At 36.3% G+C, this 18088-nt stretch overlaps 1 protein-coding gene across 1 annotated transcript in view; it reads left to right on the top strand.

The window, feature by feature from the left end:
* NUP62CL (nucleoporin 62 C-terminal like) overlaps window positions 1-18088 on the top strand; it is a 71352-nt gene that overhangs the window by 25001 nt on the left and 28263 nt on the right. The window contains exons 5-10 of the mRNA XM_045994805.1: window positions 2956-3060; window positions 4574-4696; window positions 9302-9461; window positions 16485-16635; window positions 16911-16960; window positions 17100-17234. Coding sequence (XP_045850761.1) covers window positions 2956-3060; window positions 4574-4696; window positions 9302-9461; window positions 16485-16635; window positions 16911-16960; window positions 17100-17234 — 724 coding nt within the window. The remainder of the gene's footprint in view (window positions 1-2955; window positions 3061-4573; window positions 4697-9301; window positions 9462-16484; window positions 16636-16910; window positions 16961-17099; window positions 17235-18088) is intronic.

The raw sequence follows: 18088 nt of genomic DNA, 5'->3' as shown, positions 1-18088 counted from the left end.
GGTCTAGATGTGCTATAATTTATTTATTCAGTCCCTTGCTGGTGGGCATTTAGGTTGTTTCCTCATTTGTTAGTACAAACAGTGATGTCATGGCTCTTATTTTACATGTCATTTTACAGGTGTGCAGGTAGATCTTTGTGGATAAATTGTGAGAAGAAATATTATTGGTCCAAAAGCTAGGTTCATTTGGAATTTTTCAAACATTGGCCACTTGTTTTCCAGAGGGGCTGTACCCGATTTATACTTACAAATCTTACATTAGGACCCTCAGAGGCTGCTTGTCTGTTCACAGTGTCCTTAACAGAGTGTGTTACTAGTTTTTTATTTCTCCCATCTGTTTGGTGAACTCATTCTCAATATAGTTATAATTTGTGATTTTCTCCTAAAAATGAGGTTGAACACCTTTTGTAATGTTTAAGAGGGGAAGCCTTTGAAACATATCATGGAGACGTAAACCATAAAGGAAAAAAATGATGGAAAGATTTGACTACATAAAAAAAGAAAACCAAAATTTAAAAAAATGTCAAACTGGGGCTGAGAAATTTTTGCAACATTTTTTTTTAGAGAGGGGTAGGGGCAGAGGGATAGGGCTCGATCTCATAACCCTGAGATGACTTGAGCTGAAATCAAGAGTCAGTTGCTTAACAGATTGAGCCACCCAGGCACCCCACCACATTTGACTAAATAAATAGCCTTGATATACACTTCAATAATAAGATAATACTCTAGTGAGAAAATCAGCAGATGACATAAATAGGCAGTTTTGGATGAGGAAATTAAAGTAGCCATTAAACCCATAGTAAAAATAAAGCCTCACGTGTTAGTAATGAATTACAAATATTAAAACACCTTTGCTATAAAACTGATCGTCTCTTTAAAAATATACTACATGTGGTGCTTTTTCTAGATGAAACATGGGGATATTCGACAATACACATTTTAGATAGCTGAAGGTATGTTGTAATGTTCCCGGTTCCTTCCCAGCACCTCCTCGTACCCTTCACCCTCAGTGGCCTTAGATCTTTTGGATAGCAGAGTCTTACATTATATATTGCCAAGAGTTGTTCAGCAGTTGGATGTAGGCAGCAACAGATTCAAGTGCAGTTACTTATTAAGTACTTTTTCCGTTTGAAGAGGAAATAGAATGTCATTATGTATTGGAGTCTGGAAAAAGTGGGTTCAATTAAGCAGAAGCTTTGAGTACTTATTACCACATGCCATGTACAATTATCTACAATGAGGATGAAAAGATAAACTTTGTTTTTAGTTAACCAGTGAATCTCATTTGTGTCTTTATATACTTCATTTCTCTAGCTTTATTTTTTTATACTTTTTATTTGAAATTTTAAAGCAAGAGGCAGGTAGTCTGTTTTCTGAAGCTTTATTTCAGACTTCTATTTATTATTTTTCCGTAAAATATTATATGAGTATTATTTTTCATAAAATATTATGTAATTCATATACCATATAATTTGCACATTTAAAATGTACAGTTAATTGGATTTTGGTATATTCACCGAGTTGTGTATCATTACTGCAGTCAATTTTAGACTATTTTTATTACCCTCAAAGGAAACTCTATAACGATTAGCAGTCACTGTCCGTTCCTCCCTGCCTCAATTCCTGACAACCACTAATCTGCTTTCTGGCTCTAGAGTCCCCTGTTCTGGACATGTTATGTAAAAGGAGTCAAACTATATGTGCTCTTTTGTGATTAATTTCTCTCACTCCACATAATGTTTTTAAGGGCTCATCCATGTTTTATCATATATCAGTGCTGCTTTTCCTTTTTAAGGACAAATAAAATTCCATTGTGTGGATATGCCACATTTTATTTAGCCATTCATCAGTCCATGTTCATTTGGGTTGTTTCTACTTTTTGTCTGTTTTAAGTAATGCTACTGTGAACATTCACGCACATGTGTTTGTGCAGATATATGTTTTCATTTCTCTTGTGTAGATACGTAGGAGTAGCATTACCAGGTCATATGGTAACTCTATGTTTAACACACTGAGGAAGTGCCAGACAGTTTTCCAAAGTGGCTGTACCATCTTACGTGCTCATCCGCATTGTTTGAGGTTCCCAGTTTCTCCACATCCTCACCAACGCTTGATTTATTCTGGCTTTTTGATTATAGCCATCTTAGTCAGTATGAAGTAGACTCTCATTGTGGTTTTGATTTTCAATTCCCTAATGACTAATGACATTGAGTTTGTTTTCATGTGTTAGATGGCCATTCGTATCAACAGCTTGGCATCTTTCTGACCATTCTTTTGTAGTCACCTCTCCCTCTGGCCACAGCCTGGAAAGAATCTCTACTTTTAAGGATTTATATCATTAGATTTTTCTTACCTGGATAATCCAGGATAATCTCCATATCTCAAGGTGCTGAACCTTAATCACAACTGTAAAGGCCTTTTTGTCAAGTAAGGTAATACGTTTGCAGGCTCTGGGTATTAGGAGGCAGCTATCTTTGGGGACCATTTTTCTGCCTACCATACCATCTTAACAATACTAAATCTTCTGATCCACAAAAATGAGATCTTTCCATTTATTTAGGATGTCTGTCTTTAATTTCTTGCAGTGATGTTTTGTATTTTCCTGGTTATAAGTCTTGCACTTCTTTTGTTAGATTTTCTCCTAAGTATTTTTTTGAGCAATTATTAGTGGAATGACGTTCTCAATTTCATTTGTGGATTGTTCATTGCTAGTATACAGAATTGTAATTCATTTTTCTGTGTTGATCTTGAATCTTGCTGAAGGCAGTGAACTGAGCCACCTAGGCACCCTAAATCAGGCTTTTATTACGTTTTATTTATTAGATATTAGAGTATCTGATTTTCCTTGCTCTGTTTCAGTTTCTCCTATAAATGGACCTTGTTATAATGGTATTTTATTTTTTAAAGAACTGTTCTTTGGTGACATATTTTTCTGTTTATTACTTTGATTTTTAGGTTTGGCTTCAGCATCGACTGCTGACGCCACTACTTGTTCAAGCACCATGCTGTTTACTGCAATGTCAAATGCTTCGACTTCCGCTGCTGCTACTGGGCTCTCTTGTAAGTTACTGGTTGCAAAGAAAATACCCTTATTTCGCATCAGGCCACTTAACTCAATTTGCCAATATAAGCTATGGGTCTCTTGCATCTCATAAATTATCATTATGCTTGAACCCATCTGTAACTGCTGCTATCAATAGTAGCATTGCTTAAGAACCTAATTGTCATGGCTTTAGCTGTGAATTTTATGTTAACATGATTATTCCTGCTTAAAGTGATAATTTTAAGCATGTAATTCATTAATGCTGTAATATTTTGAAACAACTTCTTGAAGCTAATGGGAGTAAGAAGAGTGGGAGTTTTGCCAAGTTATGTCTGAAGAGAAGAAGTCTTATTATCTATGTGAGTAAGATAAAATAGGAATTAAATGTTGGAGCCTTGCTATCATGTATTCTTCTAGATAGACCAGGTTTGTGGTCCTTACATTTTACCTCTCAGAAGTGATGGATGACAAAAGGACCAGTTTGGGGTTTTAATTAACACCATGTGTTGCCTTGTGGCTTCTCTCCTTGAAGAGGAACATCTGGATGCCTTGAGCTGAGAAGTGGGATATTAATTATCTTGTAACCCCAACTTCCTTGCTATGTATCTTCCATTAGTACAATAACAGTAAGTGTTGAGCAGTTCTTTCTTACAGGTCCATATAATTGATTCTGCTTTTGAGATATCTTCACAGTGCTGTGCCATTTATCATTAGACTTTGTTATTGTAACTCTAGCTGTAATATGGTCTCCCCACAGGCCTATTAGAGCAAGGTTGTCACCATTCCTAGAAATAAAACTTGCCAGGAATTGCTCATGCCTATTTAAGGATGAAAAATAGTGGTCTGTTGTCCCTGTCCTCTTGTGAAGTTGGAATAGGCAAACATTAGTTAGAATTGCTGGTTACCACTTGAATTGTATTTTCTACCAAATAGACTTCCAATTTTGAGATGTGACCGGGATTCTGGAAGCCTTTTGATATATGTAAGTGATGTCCTTCTCCAATACAACAGATTTTGAGAATATGACCATGTCTGAGGTTGGAAGTTTAATGCATTCCACTTTCAATCAGACTTGCCCTCTGACCTTTGACAGGCTTGTTTTCATTTCTGTCTTTGATGTTTGCCTACCAAATGAAAAGAAATCTTGACCATAGTATTTTTAAAATTAACTTTAATGAGGTATAACTTACATATAAAATTAACTTATTTTAAGTGTAATATGTAATAATTGAATTATGTAATAAATGAATTATGTAATAATTCAGTGATTTTAATAGGCTGAATTGCATAACGACCACTCAAACTGTAATCCAGTTTTAGAACATTTCTGTCCTCCAAACAAGATCTCTTAGCCCCACCCAGATAGCTACTAATCTATTTTCTGTCTCCATAGATTTGCCTTTTCTGGATATTTCTTATAAATGGATTGACTGTAGGATTTTGGAGTTCAGCCAAAAGTTTCTAAAGGACTCTTCAGATGAAAGAGACTATATCTAAATTGCTCACTGTTTTTAAATTAAAGCGTAATAGGTACTATTATGTTATTCTCTGCAGTTGGTGCTCTAACAACTTCGACTGGAACATTTGGTGGCATAACTTTGGGATTTGGATTAAAAGTCCCTGGAGCAGGTGGAGCAGCTCATACTGCTTCTAGTAAGATTTGAGAATTATTGGGGTGTGTGATGTGTTTGGATGCTCAGTGGAAATGCACTGTATAACAAGCAGTAAGTTGTGTTCCATAGCTTTTAGGACTGTCTAAGTAAGTTGTGATCATTTAATCAGAGTATGCAAAAGGTACACCAGTAGTGATGACTGCCAAAGTATAGTGAGACATTTGATACCAATGATGCTGCTTCTTTGAGATGACCATACTCAACACTGCTATCAAATTCTTGTCAACTTTTAAATTGAAGAAGTTTTAGTATTGATCTTAGTGTTTACATCGATCCAGTATGTTGGCATTGATAGTTCTTTTTCCCTAAAACATAATTTAAGTTTTGACCTGTATTAAAGTTGACCGTATCCTAAAGCTGATTACAGGAGTTCCCATCCTAAATTTGTTTTTGCCAGTTAGGAGCTACTTAGGTTGTAGGTTGAAGAGAACATGGCTAGTTGTAGCCTTGTAGCTTATGGTGAGCTGGGTGGTTAGGGGTCAGTTTCTACTCAAACCTACCATTTAAGTCATTCTCCATTCTGGGAAAGTCTTATTTGTTTTATTTTAAAAGCTTGTAGAAGGCTGAATAAGTCTTTCCTCAAACCTGGTATAAATTAAAAGTCACTCTTTTCTAATTTTAAAATAATTATTCCTAAACAGAGATGTCCACTATCTATTTTTTTATTCTTTTGCATGAGTGATGCTTATCCATGTACTGTGTCTGCTGTGTTTAGTTCAGTCTGCTGTGTACTAGGCAGCTGGCCAACCTATGAGAGTTGTGAAGAGTGTGTCTTGAGGACTTTACAGGTTACCATATTTGCAAATACCATAACCCATAATTTTCTCTGTAAAATGCTGAACAAAACTGATTCTTTCAGCCATGGGTTAAGTCACTCAAGTATGAATTGGCAGGCTCTTCAGTGACTCTGCCATAACCCACCCCTCCCCCGCTAGGTCTCAGATTCCTTCCTGCAAACTGGTACCTTTGCTACTAACCCATCCCTCCTGGCCATTCCATCCACCATTAATTTATATACCCATCTCCCTGTTAGATGTATCTCAACTTGACACCCTTAACCTGGAGTTGGTTTTTTCCCCCTAGTCACCTTTCCTTCTCCCCAAGCATATTTTCTTGCTCAGACTCTTCACCTCACAAATCAACCTTGTAGGGCAGCTTTCAAGTGTCTGTGTCTGCAGATTTATTGTCAATTGGGATTATTCTCTGCCCTAAGTATAATCAGCAAGTTTTAAGAGAAGGTTGCTTGTTATCAGTCTTATATCTTTTGTGTGGAAGATGTTTGTTTGGATGGGAAAATTGGTTAGTAGGATGTTTTAAAGGATGTTTTCCCTATTCTATATAACAATCTTTAAGACCATCAGAATGAGATTTATTTAAATGCAAATGTGGTATGCAGTTATTTTGTATTTTTTATAGAACTGTGCTTCCTTTTTACTATGCACATAATGTAGAGTTGACTGTATTTAGTTTAGATCAAAGTCATACCGCAAAATCAAACTGGGATGGAATCTTTCATTCTTAAATCCATTGCTTTTTTGTTATTAATTGAAATACTTTTGTTATTTGAGTATTATCTTCTATGCCAGAGCTAATTTACACCTTTTAAAATACCGTAAAAAATAAAGAACAAAGATAAATACTGTTTAAAAAAGGTTAAAATAATCATACCATTTTTTTTATGACTCAAGATTCTTTTGTGTTTAGGTTGACAGGTATTAATTTCCTGAAGGTATTATTCATCATCTTTGTGGAGATGTTTTGGTAGTGATGGTGGTTGCTTTTTTTTTTTTAATAAAAATCATGTACACATGTATATCACTGTATCTAGAGTGAATGATTTGGTGTTTATCTTTCCAGCCTTTTTTTCCAAACACATACAAACATGCACTGAATTTGTTTTACAAAAATGGGATCATTATAAATACACATACATATAATCCTAGAATCTGCGATTTTCTTACATGTCATCTTTGCACATCTGTCCATGCTAGGAAATACAGATTACTTAAAAAAAAAAAAAAGAAAAAAACAACCCTTGGGTGAAGAAAAGCCTTTTAAGAAGGACTCTTTCTTAGTTGTTTTTCTGTTTTCCATCTTGAATGTAGTAGTTACACCGTTTTTGAATGAATTAATAAAGGAGGGGTCTCCATAGTGTGATTAAGTTTCAGTATTTCTGGAGGGTTTCTTTTCAGATAAGACTTTATTCTCAGATGAAGACTGATGACATAGGACTGTAAAGAATGCCACATGGAATCCAATCTATAATCTTCCCAGTGTTTTGAGTGATTAAGTGACCCCAGGAATCATTCCTTTGTGACTGGATATGCTCTTTCCCTGTGGTGTTCATTCCACCCTCACAAAGGCTAACTCAAAGAATCAGAGAATTTGGGTGCCTGGGTGGCTCAGTTGGTTGAGTGCCTTCAGCTCAGGTCCTGGAGTCCTGGGATTGAGTCCTGCATCAGGGTCCCTGCCTCAGTTGGGGGGTCTGCTTCTCCCTCTAACCTTACCCCTCTCATGCTCATGCTTTCTCTCTCTCTCTCTCTCTCAAATAAATAAGTAAAATCTTACAAAAAAAAAAAAAAGGAATCAGAGAATTCTTGTAAGGATTCTTGTGGCCAAAAGGGAAATGGAATCTTTTGGAAATGTAACACAGGTAATATCATCGCACTGAACTTTAAAGAAATGGAATTTAGGAGTTATTCTAAAGGAATAGGGACCTAAATCTATTGGATAAACATAATTCAGTTCTATTCCCTTAGTCTTTTCTTTTCTAACTTCCCATTGGTTTCCTTACCTCTTTTTCTACCTTACTATTTTAGCTTATTTTTTTTAACGATTGTATTTATTTATTTGATAGAGAGAGATAGACAGAGTGCATGCGTGAGCAGGAACATGACGACAGGAGGGGCAGAGGGACCGGGAGAAGCAGACTCCCTGCCGAGCAGGGAGCCTGATGCAGCCACTGGATCCGAGGACCGTGAGATCATGACCTGAGCTGAAGGCAGAAGGCACACACTTAACCAACTGAGCCACCCAGGTGCCCCTTAGCTTATTCTTCATTTTGACTTGCTCAGAAGCCTTAATTCTACTTCATATCCATTCTCTGTTGGTTCTTTCAACCCCCCTGCCTGTAGTTGGATTCTTTCTACACTTTTGGGAACATTTCCAAATTTCTGCTTACCATCTGATTCTTACCATATTTCTGGAAATATTTCTGTATTTCTACCTATAGTCTGATTCTTTCCATAGTTCTAAATTTTTAAAAATGAGATTCTGACCTATTTTATCCCTGCTTGGCTAGAGCTTTCTGTGCCAGACTTGTGTAGGCTGCCAGTAGTATGTGAGATGGATACCATGCTTTGGATACCCACCCTTGTCCCAATCAGCTGTGAACCAGGAGCAAAGGACAGAATTCTTGGAATAAAGAAAAAGTATCTGAGCTTGATCTCTGAACAGGAATGGAGTAGACCAGTTTCCCTCAGTATAGGCTGTGCCTGTTTTGGCAGGCAGCGTGATTTATGTATTTATCTCATATGGCCATTACCCTGAAAATATTGCTAATGGGGAAAGCAAGGCTAATGTAAAACAAACAATTGTGTACATGTTATAATGTATTTTTATAACAAATTTCTTGTTACAGAAGCAGCATCTATTGATAACCAAGAACATTTGAAAACACAGAGTACCAAAAAGAAGAAAACATTTGCAGTCCCCACCAACTACAGTTTTCTGAGAATTATTCTTTAAGTGCTCAGTGTGTAGGAAAAACCAAAAGAGCTATGGAAGTTCAGAAAACCAAGGGATGATGATGGAGTAGAAGAGAAGTGGGTGACAAATATGAGGGAAGGAAGAATGTGAGTTAGGCCATGAAATATAGTGAGGATTTCATCTAGAGAGGGCTAGGTATTCTAGTAGGCGTACAGGGAAGAAGACATGTAAGAGAGAGGTCTGGGCTGTAGATGAAAATTTAAGAGACTTTCACCTATTAGGCTGGTGAAGATATATGCCTAGTATGGGCTATAACGTTGAGAAACAGGAACTCTCCCTTACTGATAGGAATGTAAATTGGCAAAATCTTTTTGGTTGGGCAATATGGTAAGATATATTAAAATTTATAGCATGCTGACTCTTGATCCAGCAATTTCATTTCTAGGAATTAATCACACAGGTACATTCATGTAAGTATGCATAGACATAGATGTACAGAGAGTTTGTATAAGATTGCAATTATTCTTTCCTTGGAAGTTTAGTAGAATTTGTCAGTGAGGTCATCTAGGTCTGAAGGTTTTTTTTTATGGGAAGAGTTTTGAGGATTGATTCAGTTTCTTTAGTGATTATAGGTCTGGTTAAGTTGTAAATTTTCTTTTTCAACACACATATCCAGGATTTTAAATTTTTAGCAGAAAGGTTAATCCGGATGTCTGGCCTGCTGTATATCACTTCATGTTACAACAGTGTTGAATGCTAATCCACACAACTTTAATTTCACATTTAAAAAAATGTTTCCATAGCTTTTATCCTGAGTGATCAAGGACTAAGTAAAATAAGTCTCTTATTTCTTACTAACTTGCATTTTATTTTCCAGCTACAACATCAACGACAACCACCACTACTGTCACCACCACCACCACCACTACCACAACCACCAGTGGCTTTACCTTGAACCTAAGGTCACTGACGTCATGTGGGATTAATAACATTGTTCCAGTTGGTATTAATTCGCTACCGTTTACTTCGACTGTTAAGTAAGACTGTTTCTTTGAAAATCTATGTGAATTTCATTTTATTTATCATGTACAAGGTATAATTTTCTTGTACAGCTTTAGAATAGTGTTTGAAAGTTAGGTAAATGACTCAGTCGAAGGAGCAGATAATGGATTTCTGTAGCTTAGGAAGTGGAATGATAGCGCACCTTTGTTTTATTACCATTATAATATGATTATTACTAATAATTACTAATTACTAATTACTAATTACTAATAATATTATCTAATTATCTAATTAGCTAACATTCACTGTGCAATTATTGTATGTTTAGCTAAGTGACAGTGCTTTACAAACATCATATCGTTTAATCCTCACAATAACTCTATGAAGTTGGTGCTTTTTTTGTTCCCATTTTATAGATGAGAAAACTGGAGCACATAGCAATTTTATACTCTGTCCCTGGTAAAGGTTGAGCCCAGATTAAAATTCAGGCAGTTGAATCTATGCCATGTTCTTCTCTAATTGTTTGGGGTTTTTAATTAATTTTTAAATTTTGAGATCATTGTAGATTCACACGTGCTTCTAAGAAGTAATACAAAAAATTCTGTGTGTCCCTTACCTAGTATCCCCCAATAATAACATCTTGCAATGCTGTTGGTACAAGTGATACCATCAAGATATAGAACAGTTCCATCAGCACAAGGATCCTTCCTCTTGCCCTCTTATAGCCACACTCACTACCATCCCCTTCTTTGCCTGACCCTGGGCAGTAATGAATCTGTTCTCCCATTTCTATAATCTTGACATTTAAAAATGTTACACAAATAAGTTCTAAATTATGTGATCTTTGGGCATTGTTTTTTTTTTCTAGTCGTACTTCCTTGAGTTTGTCATGTGCATCAATAGTTTGTTCTTTTTTATTTCTGAATAGTAGTCCATGGTATTGTAGATGTACTATAGTTCACTTGTTGATGGACTTGTTGATGGACTTCTAGGTTGTTTTCAGTTTCTGGCTGTTATGAATAAAGCTGCTGAGAACATTTGTGTTCAGGTTTTTTTTATTTTATGGGTGTAAGTCTCATTTCTCTTGGATAAATGACCAGAGTGCAGTTACTGGGTGGTATGGTTGTTGCATGTTTATTTTTTTAAGATAATGCCAAATTCTTTTCCAGAGTGACTGTGCCGTTTTACACACTTGATAGCAATGTATGAGGGATCCAGCTTGTCCACAGTCTCACCAGGATCTGGTGTTGTCACTATTTTTTATTTTAGCCCTTCAAATATATGTGAAATGTTATCTCATTGTGGTTTTAATTTGCATTTCCCTGATGAGGAATGATGTTGGACATCTTTTCATGTGTTTATTTGCCGCCAGCATATCCTCTTTGGTGATGTGTCTGTTCATGTCATGTCTTTTGTCTGTTTTCTACTTGAATTTCTTTTTTTAATTTCAAGTATTGAGAGTTATATATTCTAGGTTCAGTCTTGTCAGATACGTGGTTTATAAATATTTTCTCTAAATTTGTAACTTGTCTTTTTAATAGGGTACTTTGCCAAACAAGAACTTTTAATTGATGAGGTCTAGTTTATCAGCTTTTCCTTTAATGGACCATGTTTTAATGTCAAGTTTAGGAGCTCTTTGTATAACTCTAGATACCAAAGATTCTCTTATTTTTTTCTAAAATTTTTACAGTTTTATATTTTGCAGTTAATTTTTGTATGAAGTATGAGTTTTAGAGCAAGGTTCATTTTTTTTTTGGTCTGGGGTGTCCAGTTTTTCTAGCATCATTTGTTGAAAGACAGTCTTCAACTTCCTCCATTGAATTACTTGTATACCTTTGTCAAAAATCAGTTGGACATATTTGTGTCGAATGTTTATTCTGCCTCAGTTGATACAATATTTTAGGATTTTTCCTCATTAGCTTAATGATATGGTGAATTCCACTGATTGATTTTCAAATGTTGAGCCAGCCTTACATACATATGATAAATTTGACTTGGTCATGACATACAATTTTTTTAAGATATTTTTGGATTAGTTCGCTAGTATTTTGCTTAGGACTTTTTTATTTAAGTTCATGAGAGATATTAGTCCATAGCTTTGTTTTCTTTAATTTTTTATTCTGTCTTTGCTTTTGGTATGTGGATAATTCTAACCTCATAAAATGATTTGGGAAGTATCCTCTTCTGTTTTATAGAAGGATTTGTATAAAATTGTATAAAAATTGTATTTGTTAAATGTATGCAGAATTCTCCAGTGAAACCTCTGGATTTCTTTTTTGGAAGGTTTTAAGTTACAAACCAATTTCTTTAATGGTTCTAGGACTATTCAGTTTATCTGTTTCATCTTTGGTAAATTTTAGTAGTGTGTGGTATTCAAGGAATTGGTTTAGTTTTCTAAGTTGTTGAATTTATGACTATAAAGTTGTTGGTATTTGCTTTTTGTGCTTTTAATAGCTATTTCATTTCTTCTGTTGGTGTTCTGTACCTATCTTTTATCAATTTTATTCATCCTTTCCCAAAGAAGTAGCTTTTATTTCACTGATTATTCTCTATTGTTTTCATTTTCAGTTGCATCGATATCTACTATTTATTATTTCTTTCCTTCTGATTGTGTTGGCTTCATATTGCTCTTTTCCTAGTTTCTTGAGGCATGAACTTAGATTATTGATTTGAGACCTTTCCCTTTTCCTAACGCGAATGTTCAATGCTATAAATATCCTCACCATTGCATTAGCTGTGTACCACATATCCTTTTTTTAAAAAAAGATTTTATTTATTTATTTGGGAGAGAGTGAGGGAGCAAGCGGGAGTGCACATGAGTGGGGGGAGGGGCAGAGGGAGAGAGACAAGGGTTTTGATCCCTGGACCCTGAAATCATGACCTGAGCTGAAGTCGATGCTTAACCGACTGAGCCACCTCAGTGCCCTGTGTACCACATGTTCTATTATGTTTTATTTTCTTTTTCATTCAGTTCTGTCTACCTTTCAAGTTACTTTGTGAATTCCTCTTTGATGCATAGATTATTTAGAAACATGTTGTTTAGGGGCACCTGGGTGGCTCAGTGGGTTAAGCCTCTGCCTTCGGCTCAGGTCGTGATCTCAGGGTCCTGGGCTCGAGTCCTGCATCGGGCTCTCTGTTCGGCAGGGAGCCTGCTTCCTTCTCTCTCTCTCTGCCTGCCTCTCTGCCTACTTGTAATTTCTGTCAAATAAGTAAATAAAATCTTAAAAAAAAAAAAAAACATGTTGTTTAATTCCCAAGTGCTTGGAGATTTTCTTGTTTTCTTTCAATATTGATTTCTAGTTTGATTCTTTTATAGCCGGAGAACATGCTCTGTATGACTTGAGTCTGTTTGTATTTGTTCAGGTTCATTTTATGATGAAGATAAGAGTCTTTCTTGGTCGCTGTTCCACAGGTCCCTGAAAGTTGTGTTTTCTGTATTGGGTGGTGTGTTCTATATGTGATGATGAGTTCCTGCTTCATTGTATTTTCAGATCTGTATCCTTGCAGCTTTTCTCTCTATTCCTTCTTTCAGTTGTAGAGAGTGGCAATTTGAAATCCCCAACTAGAATTGTGGAATGCTCTGTTTCTCCCATTAGCTCTAACAGTTTTGCTTTTTGTATTTTGAGGTTCTGCTGTTTGGTTGCCTACATGTTTAGGATTGTTGGCCTTTCCTGGTGATTTGATTCCTTTATCATTATCCAGTGTCCCTCTTTGGTAATTTTCTTTGCTCTAAAATTTACTTTATCTGCTATTAATATAGCCATCTCTTTTAAAAAATTAATCTTACTTGTATGTCTTTTTTTAGAAGATTTTATTTATTTAATTGACAGAGATCACAAGTAGGCAGAGAGGCAGGCAGAGAGAAAGGGGGAAGCAGGCTCCCCGCTGTGCAGAGAGCCTGATGCGGGGCTTGATCCCAGGACCCTGGCACCGTGACCTGAGCCGAAAGCAGAGGCTTTAATGCACTGAGCCACCCAGGCACCCCTGTATGTCTTTTTCTATCACTTTACTTTCAACCCATTTGTGTCTTTGTATTTGAAATGAGTTTCTTGTAGATAGCATATGGATGGATCATAATTTTTATCCAGTTTCTGCCTTTTAGTTGATATATTTGGCACATTTACATTTAAGCTAATTGTTGATATGTTAGGGCTCAAATCTGCCATTTTATTATTTGTCTTTTGTTTGTTACTTCTGTTTTTGTTTTTCTTTTGTTTTTTTAATTTCCCTGTGGGATACTCAAACATTTTTTAGGGTTCCATTTTGTTCTATTTTTATAGTGTTTCTGAGCATATTGCTTTATATAATTTTCTTACTGTTGCTCTAGGTATTACAGTATACATATGTAGCTTCTAATAGTCTATTCATGTTGACATTTTACCACTTCGATAATTCTATTTAGCACCCTTATCTCTTCTTACCTTTTAATTGTCTCCAGTATTTCCTCTGTGTACATTGAATACCGCATTATGTGCTATTATACTTTTTGCTTTAGCCATCAAATATGACTTTAAAATTCATGAGAAGTTGGATAGTCTATTATACTTACCCTTTTTGCTCATTTTGACTTCTTTCCTTTAAGAAGTTCCAAGCCTTCTTCTGTTTTCATTTTTATTTTCTGATTAGCCAATTTTCAAGGGTACGTTTGCCAGCAACAAAAATCTTGCAAGGGAATATATTTATTTTCCTTTCACTTCTGAAGGACATTTCACCAGATAGAGAAGTTGTGGTCAACAAGTTGTTTTTTTTTCTTTCAGTACTTGAAAACTGTTGTGACACTTCTTTTAGCCTCCATGGTTTAAGATGAGAAATCTGCTGTCATTCAAATTGGTAGTACCTTCTAAGTAATGTGTTGTTTCTCTCTGGCTACCTTCAAGATTTTTTTTTTCTTTCTTTATCCTCAGTTTTCAGAAATTTAAGTATTATATGTCTTAGTGCAGATTTCTTTGAGTTATTCTGTTTGGGGTTTGCCCAACATCTTGAATTTGTAGATTTATGTCATTTGCCAAATTTGGGAAGTTATCACCTTTATTTTTCAGAATACTTCTTCAATCCCATTTTCTCTTTTCCTCCTAATCTATCATCCTCCGATGGTACAAATGTTATCTCTTCTGTTATTGTCCTCTAGGTTCTTTTAATTTTTTTTCATTTTTGTGTCTTTTTTCTCTTTGCTGTTCTGTAAATTTTATTGATCTACTCTCAAGTTCACTGATTCTGTCCTTTGTCATTCTCACTCTAGTATCAAACCATCTAAGTGAGCTTTTTAGTTTCCAGTTCTATAATATAATTAATATAATTATAATATAATTTCCATTTGATTGTTTTTCATAACTTGAGTTTCTTTGCTGACATTTTCTAGTTTTCATTTGTTTCTAGAAAACTCATAATTGCGTGTTAGAGCATTTTTTTGATGGTTGCTTTGAAATTCTTTTAGAGTATTCCAGTATCTGATACCTCTCAGTGTCAGTGCCTTTGGCTTATCTTTTCTCTTTTGAGTTGTGATTTTCCTGGTTCTTGATAAGACGGATAATTTTAAGTTGTATCCTAGACATTTATGTCTATTATGTTAGGGGAGCCTGGGTCCAATTTTAATTTTTTCATATCAAGTAATCCTTTCATTGGGGTATAGTACAAGGGTTGGGTGTGTTTGCATCTTCAGCTTCCTACTAGACCCTGCCTATACCACCCCAGGACAAGTGGAGTACTGACTCATACTGCCTCAATGCAGATGAGTGGTATGGAAGTTCAGCTACCCCCTCAACCCAGCTGACTCATTCTCCATAAAAGTGGGGCAGCTGGTTACACCACTTCATTGCCTCAAGTGAGGATGTAAGCTCAGACCTCAGCTGGGTCCCTGGGACACCACAACAAGAGGAAGTAGGAGACTAACTCATACTGCTTAGTTGCTGCAGAGCAGAGGCAGAATTTCAACTACCTTTTGGGCACCACTGGTGGAAAAGGAGTGAGGAAGCAGGATATCAACTATTCGGCATCTTATCACTTCATTCAGCCTCTTGATGCTGGTTTGGTATGGAAGCTTAGCTCCCCATTAGGCCTCACGGACACAGGCTCTGGGGAGAAGGAGGTTGGGGTACTGACTAGCTCTGCTTTGCCCCGCCTCATTCAGGTTTGATTTCTCCAGTAGGTGTGGAGGTTAAGCTCCTCACTGAGCCTTGCTGACACCAGGGGTGGTGGGAAATGGAGTCCTTACTAGCTCCAGCTTGCATTGCTTTTTGTGCTGTCTCAGTGATGCCAGGTGGGTATAGTGGTTAAGCTCCCCATTGGGTCTCACTGACACTGAAGACAAGTGGTGAAGCCTAATGGTAACTAATCCTTTCTCGATCTGCTTTATTAAGTCTTGTTGCCGTTGGGTGGGTATTTAGATTCAGCTTGTCACTGGCCTTTGCTGACATAACGCTGGTAGAGGAAATAGAACACTACCTGCCTCTCCTGAGCAGAGAATTGATGATTACCTCTCTGCTTAGCCCTGCTGACACTGCCCCAGCAAAGGAATCAGAGCATTGCCTGGTTCTGCCAATCACAGGCTGGAATTTCAGCTACCTGCTTAGCTTATTTGATACCACCTGGCAGGGGAATCAGAGTTCTACTTGGTTCTGCCCAGTGGAGGTTGGACGATCAGCTGCCTACTTTGTTTTGTGGATGCTACTTGGATTTGGAATGGATAATTTTCACTAAGAGCTATGGGGAGAGGGAGTCCTATCTCTGGCCACATGCACCCAGGATGAAACTTGCATCATGCTGAGCTGAGGGCAAGGGAAGCTAGCAGGTGTGGCACAGAATTTAGCTGTTCTTACTGAAATTTGTTAGATTTCTTAATAGATTTTTTTATTTGCTGTATTCCTTTAGGATAATTTCCAAAGATTTTAAAATGGTTGTTTTAAAAATAATCTTGACTACCTATGCTGGTTCTGTTGGGAAGCAGTTCTGTAAAATTCATGTGATAATTTCTTCTCTAAGTCCTCCTGTGTTATTCATTTAAAAAATATGGTTATACTTTTAAAAATGTGATCATATAGTCTTATTATATCCTTTTTTAGTTCAATTGTAACTCCCGTGATGACTTACGGTCAACTGGATGGTCTGATAAACAAATGGAACCTTGATTTAGAGGATCAAGAGAAGTACTTTCTTCACCAGGCCACTCAGGTCAATGCTTGGGATCGTACCTTGATTGAGAATGGCGAGAAGGTAAGAAGATAGTCTCATTAATCTACCTGTATTGTACAAGTATTTTCAAAGTCTCAGTAGTCTGCCTGCATTGTATAAGAGCGCAGACCTGTTTTGTGGTTAATTTTCTATCCCAATATTGGTGATCAACTGAAAAACGTTTTCCTTATGTAATGAGTGTCCTGAATTAGGAAATTGTTGATATTTGAAGTGTATATGAGAAAAATTAGTATTGCCTTAAAATTATAACATAAATTCAAATATTTACATTATCATATTCTTGTGTTCCTTTATAGATTACTACTTTACATGGAGAAGTGGAAAAAGTGAAACTGGATCAGCAGAGGTAGAACCTTAGACTCCCTATGTTGAAAGATTAAAGATCTGTTTCTTTGTTCATTCTTTTTTCCTTGTTGTAGTTTTTGACATTTATTATGACACTCCAAGTTCCTTTCATCAGCCCTTCCATTGACTTGTTTTTTCAGGCTGGAACAAGAATTGGATTTTATCCTATCACAGCAGAAGGAACTGGAAGATCTCTTGACCCCTTTAGAGGAGTTTGTGAAGGACCACAGTGGGGCTCCTTATCTGCAGCTAGCAGATGAGGATCATGGGAAAACGTAAGTAACTGAATAAAGATCAGGGAATGGGGCAAGACTTAGCTACTTAAAAAAAGGAAAAAATAGAATTGAAGGGCAGGGAATAAAAATTGGTAGAAAAGGACAAGTTCTCGAAGTTGCCATTTATCAACTTACTTGGCTGTTTTCCAATTATCTTTTCAGGGTGCTTAAAAATGAAGTAATCATTCTGGCAGTTTTGTTTTATAGCATTTTGTACACTTACTAATCTCAAGCTTATACATGACCACTGTAAAGTTTTTATATTTGTTAAGTTTGTTCTTAAATTAGAAATACAAGTTTTATGTGTGTGGTGTCATAGTACCATGGGATATTTATGGTCTTCTGTTTATATTGACTCTTTTAAACCTAATGTTCATGCAGTTGCTTTCAGTGATAAATCACTGGCTACTTTAAAGGCAATTTGTTAATCTGGGGGCAGACTGCATAGCTTTCAAAAATTGAATGATTTTGTCAGTGTCTTGGGCTGAATGTGTGTGTGTGTGTGTGTGTGTGTGTGCCGATGCGCGCACATGTGTGATTCAGTCTTTTTGTTGATAATATTACCAAGCAAGTGTCCTCACAGTAACTTTATTTCTCTGGAACTGAAATTTGGTAATCAGGCCAAATAATGAAGTATTATCTAAATGTGCTACATAAACCAGACTGAGACCAAATCAGACTCCCTTTGGTAATGGATTATTAGTGAGTTAAGACAGCTTATTTTCTAAAGGCTTGCAAATTAACTTTTTTGTAGTTGCATGAAATATGGCAAATACAGCTAATCTGTATGGGCCCTAGTTCTTTTTTTTTTAAATTAACATATGATGTATTAGTAGCCCCAGAGGTACAGGTCT

The sequence above is a fragment of the Meles meles genome, chromosome X (genome assembly GCF_922984935.1).
Source record: "Meles meles chromosome X, mMelMel3.1 paternal haplotype, whole genome shotgun sequence".
NCBI lineage: Eukaryota > Metazoa > Chordata > Mammalia > Carnivora > Mustelidae > Meles > Meles meles.
This window is presented reverse-complemented; position numbering and strand designations above follow the sequence as displayed.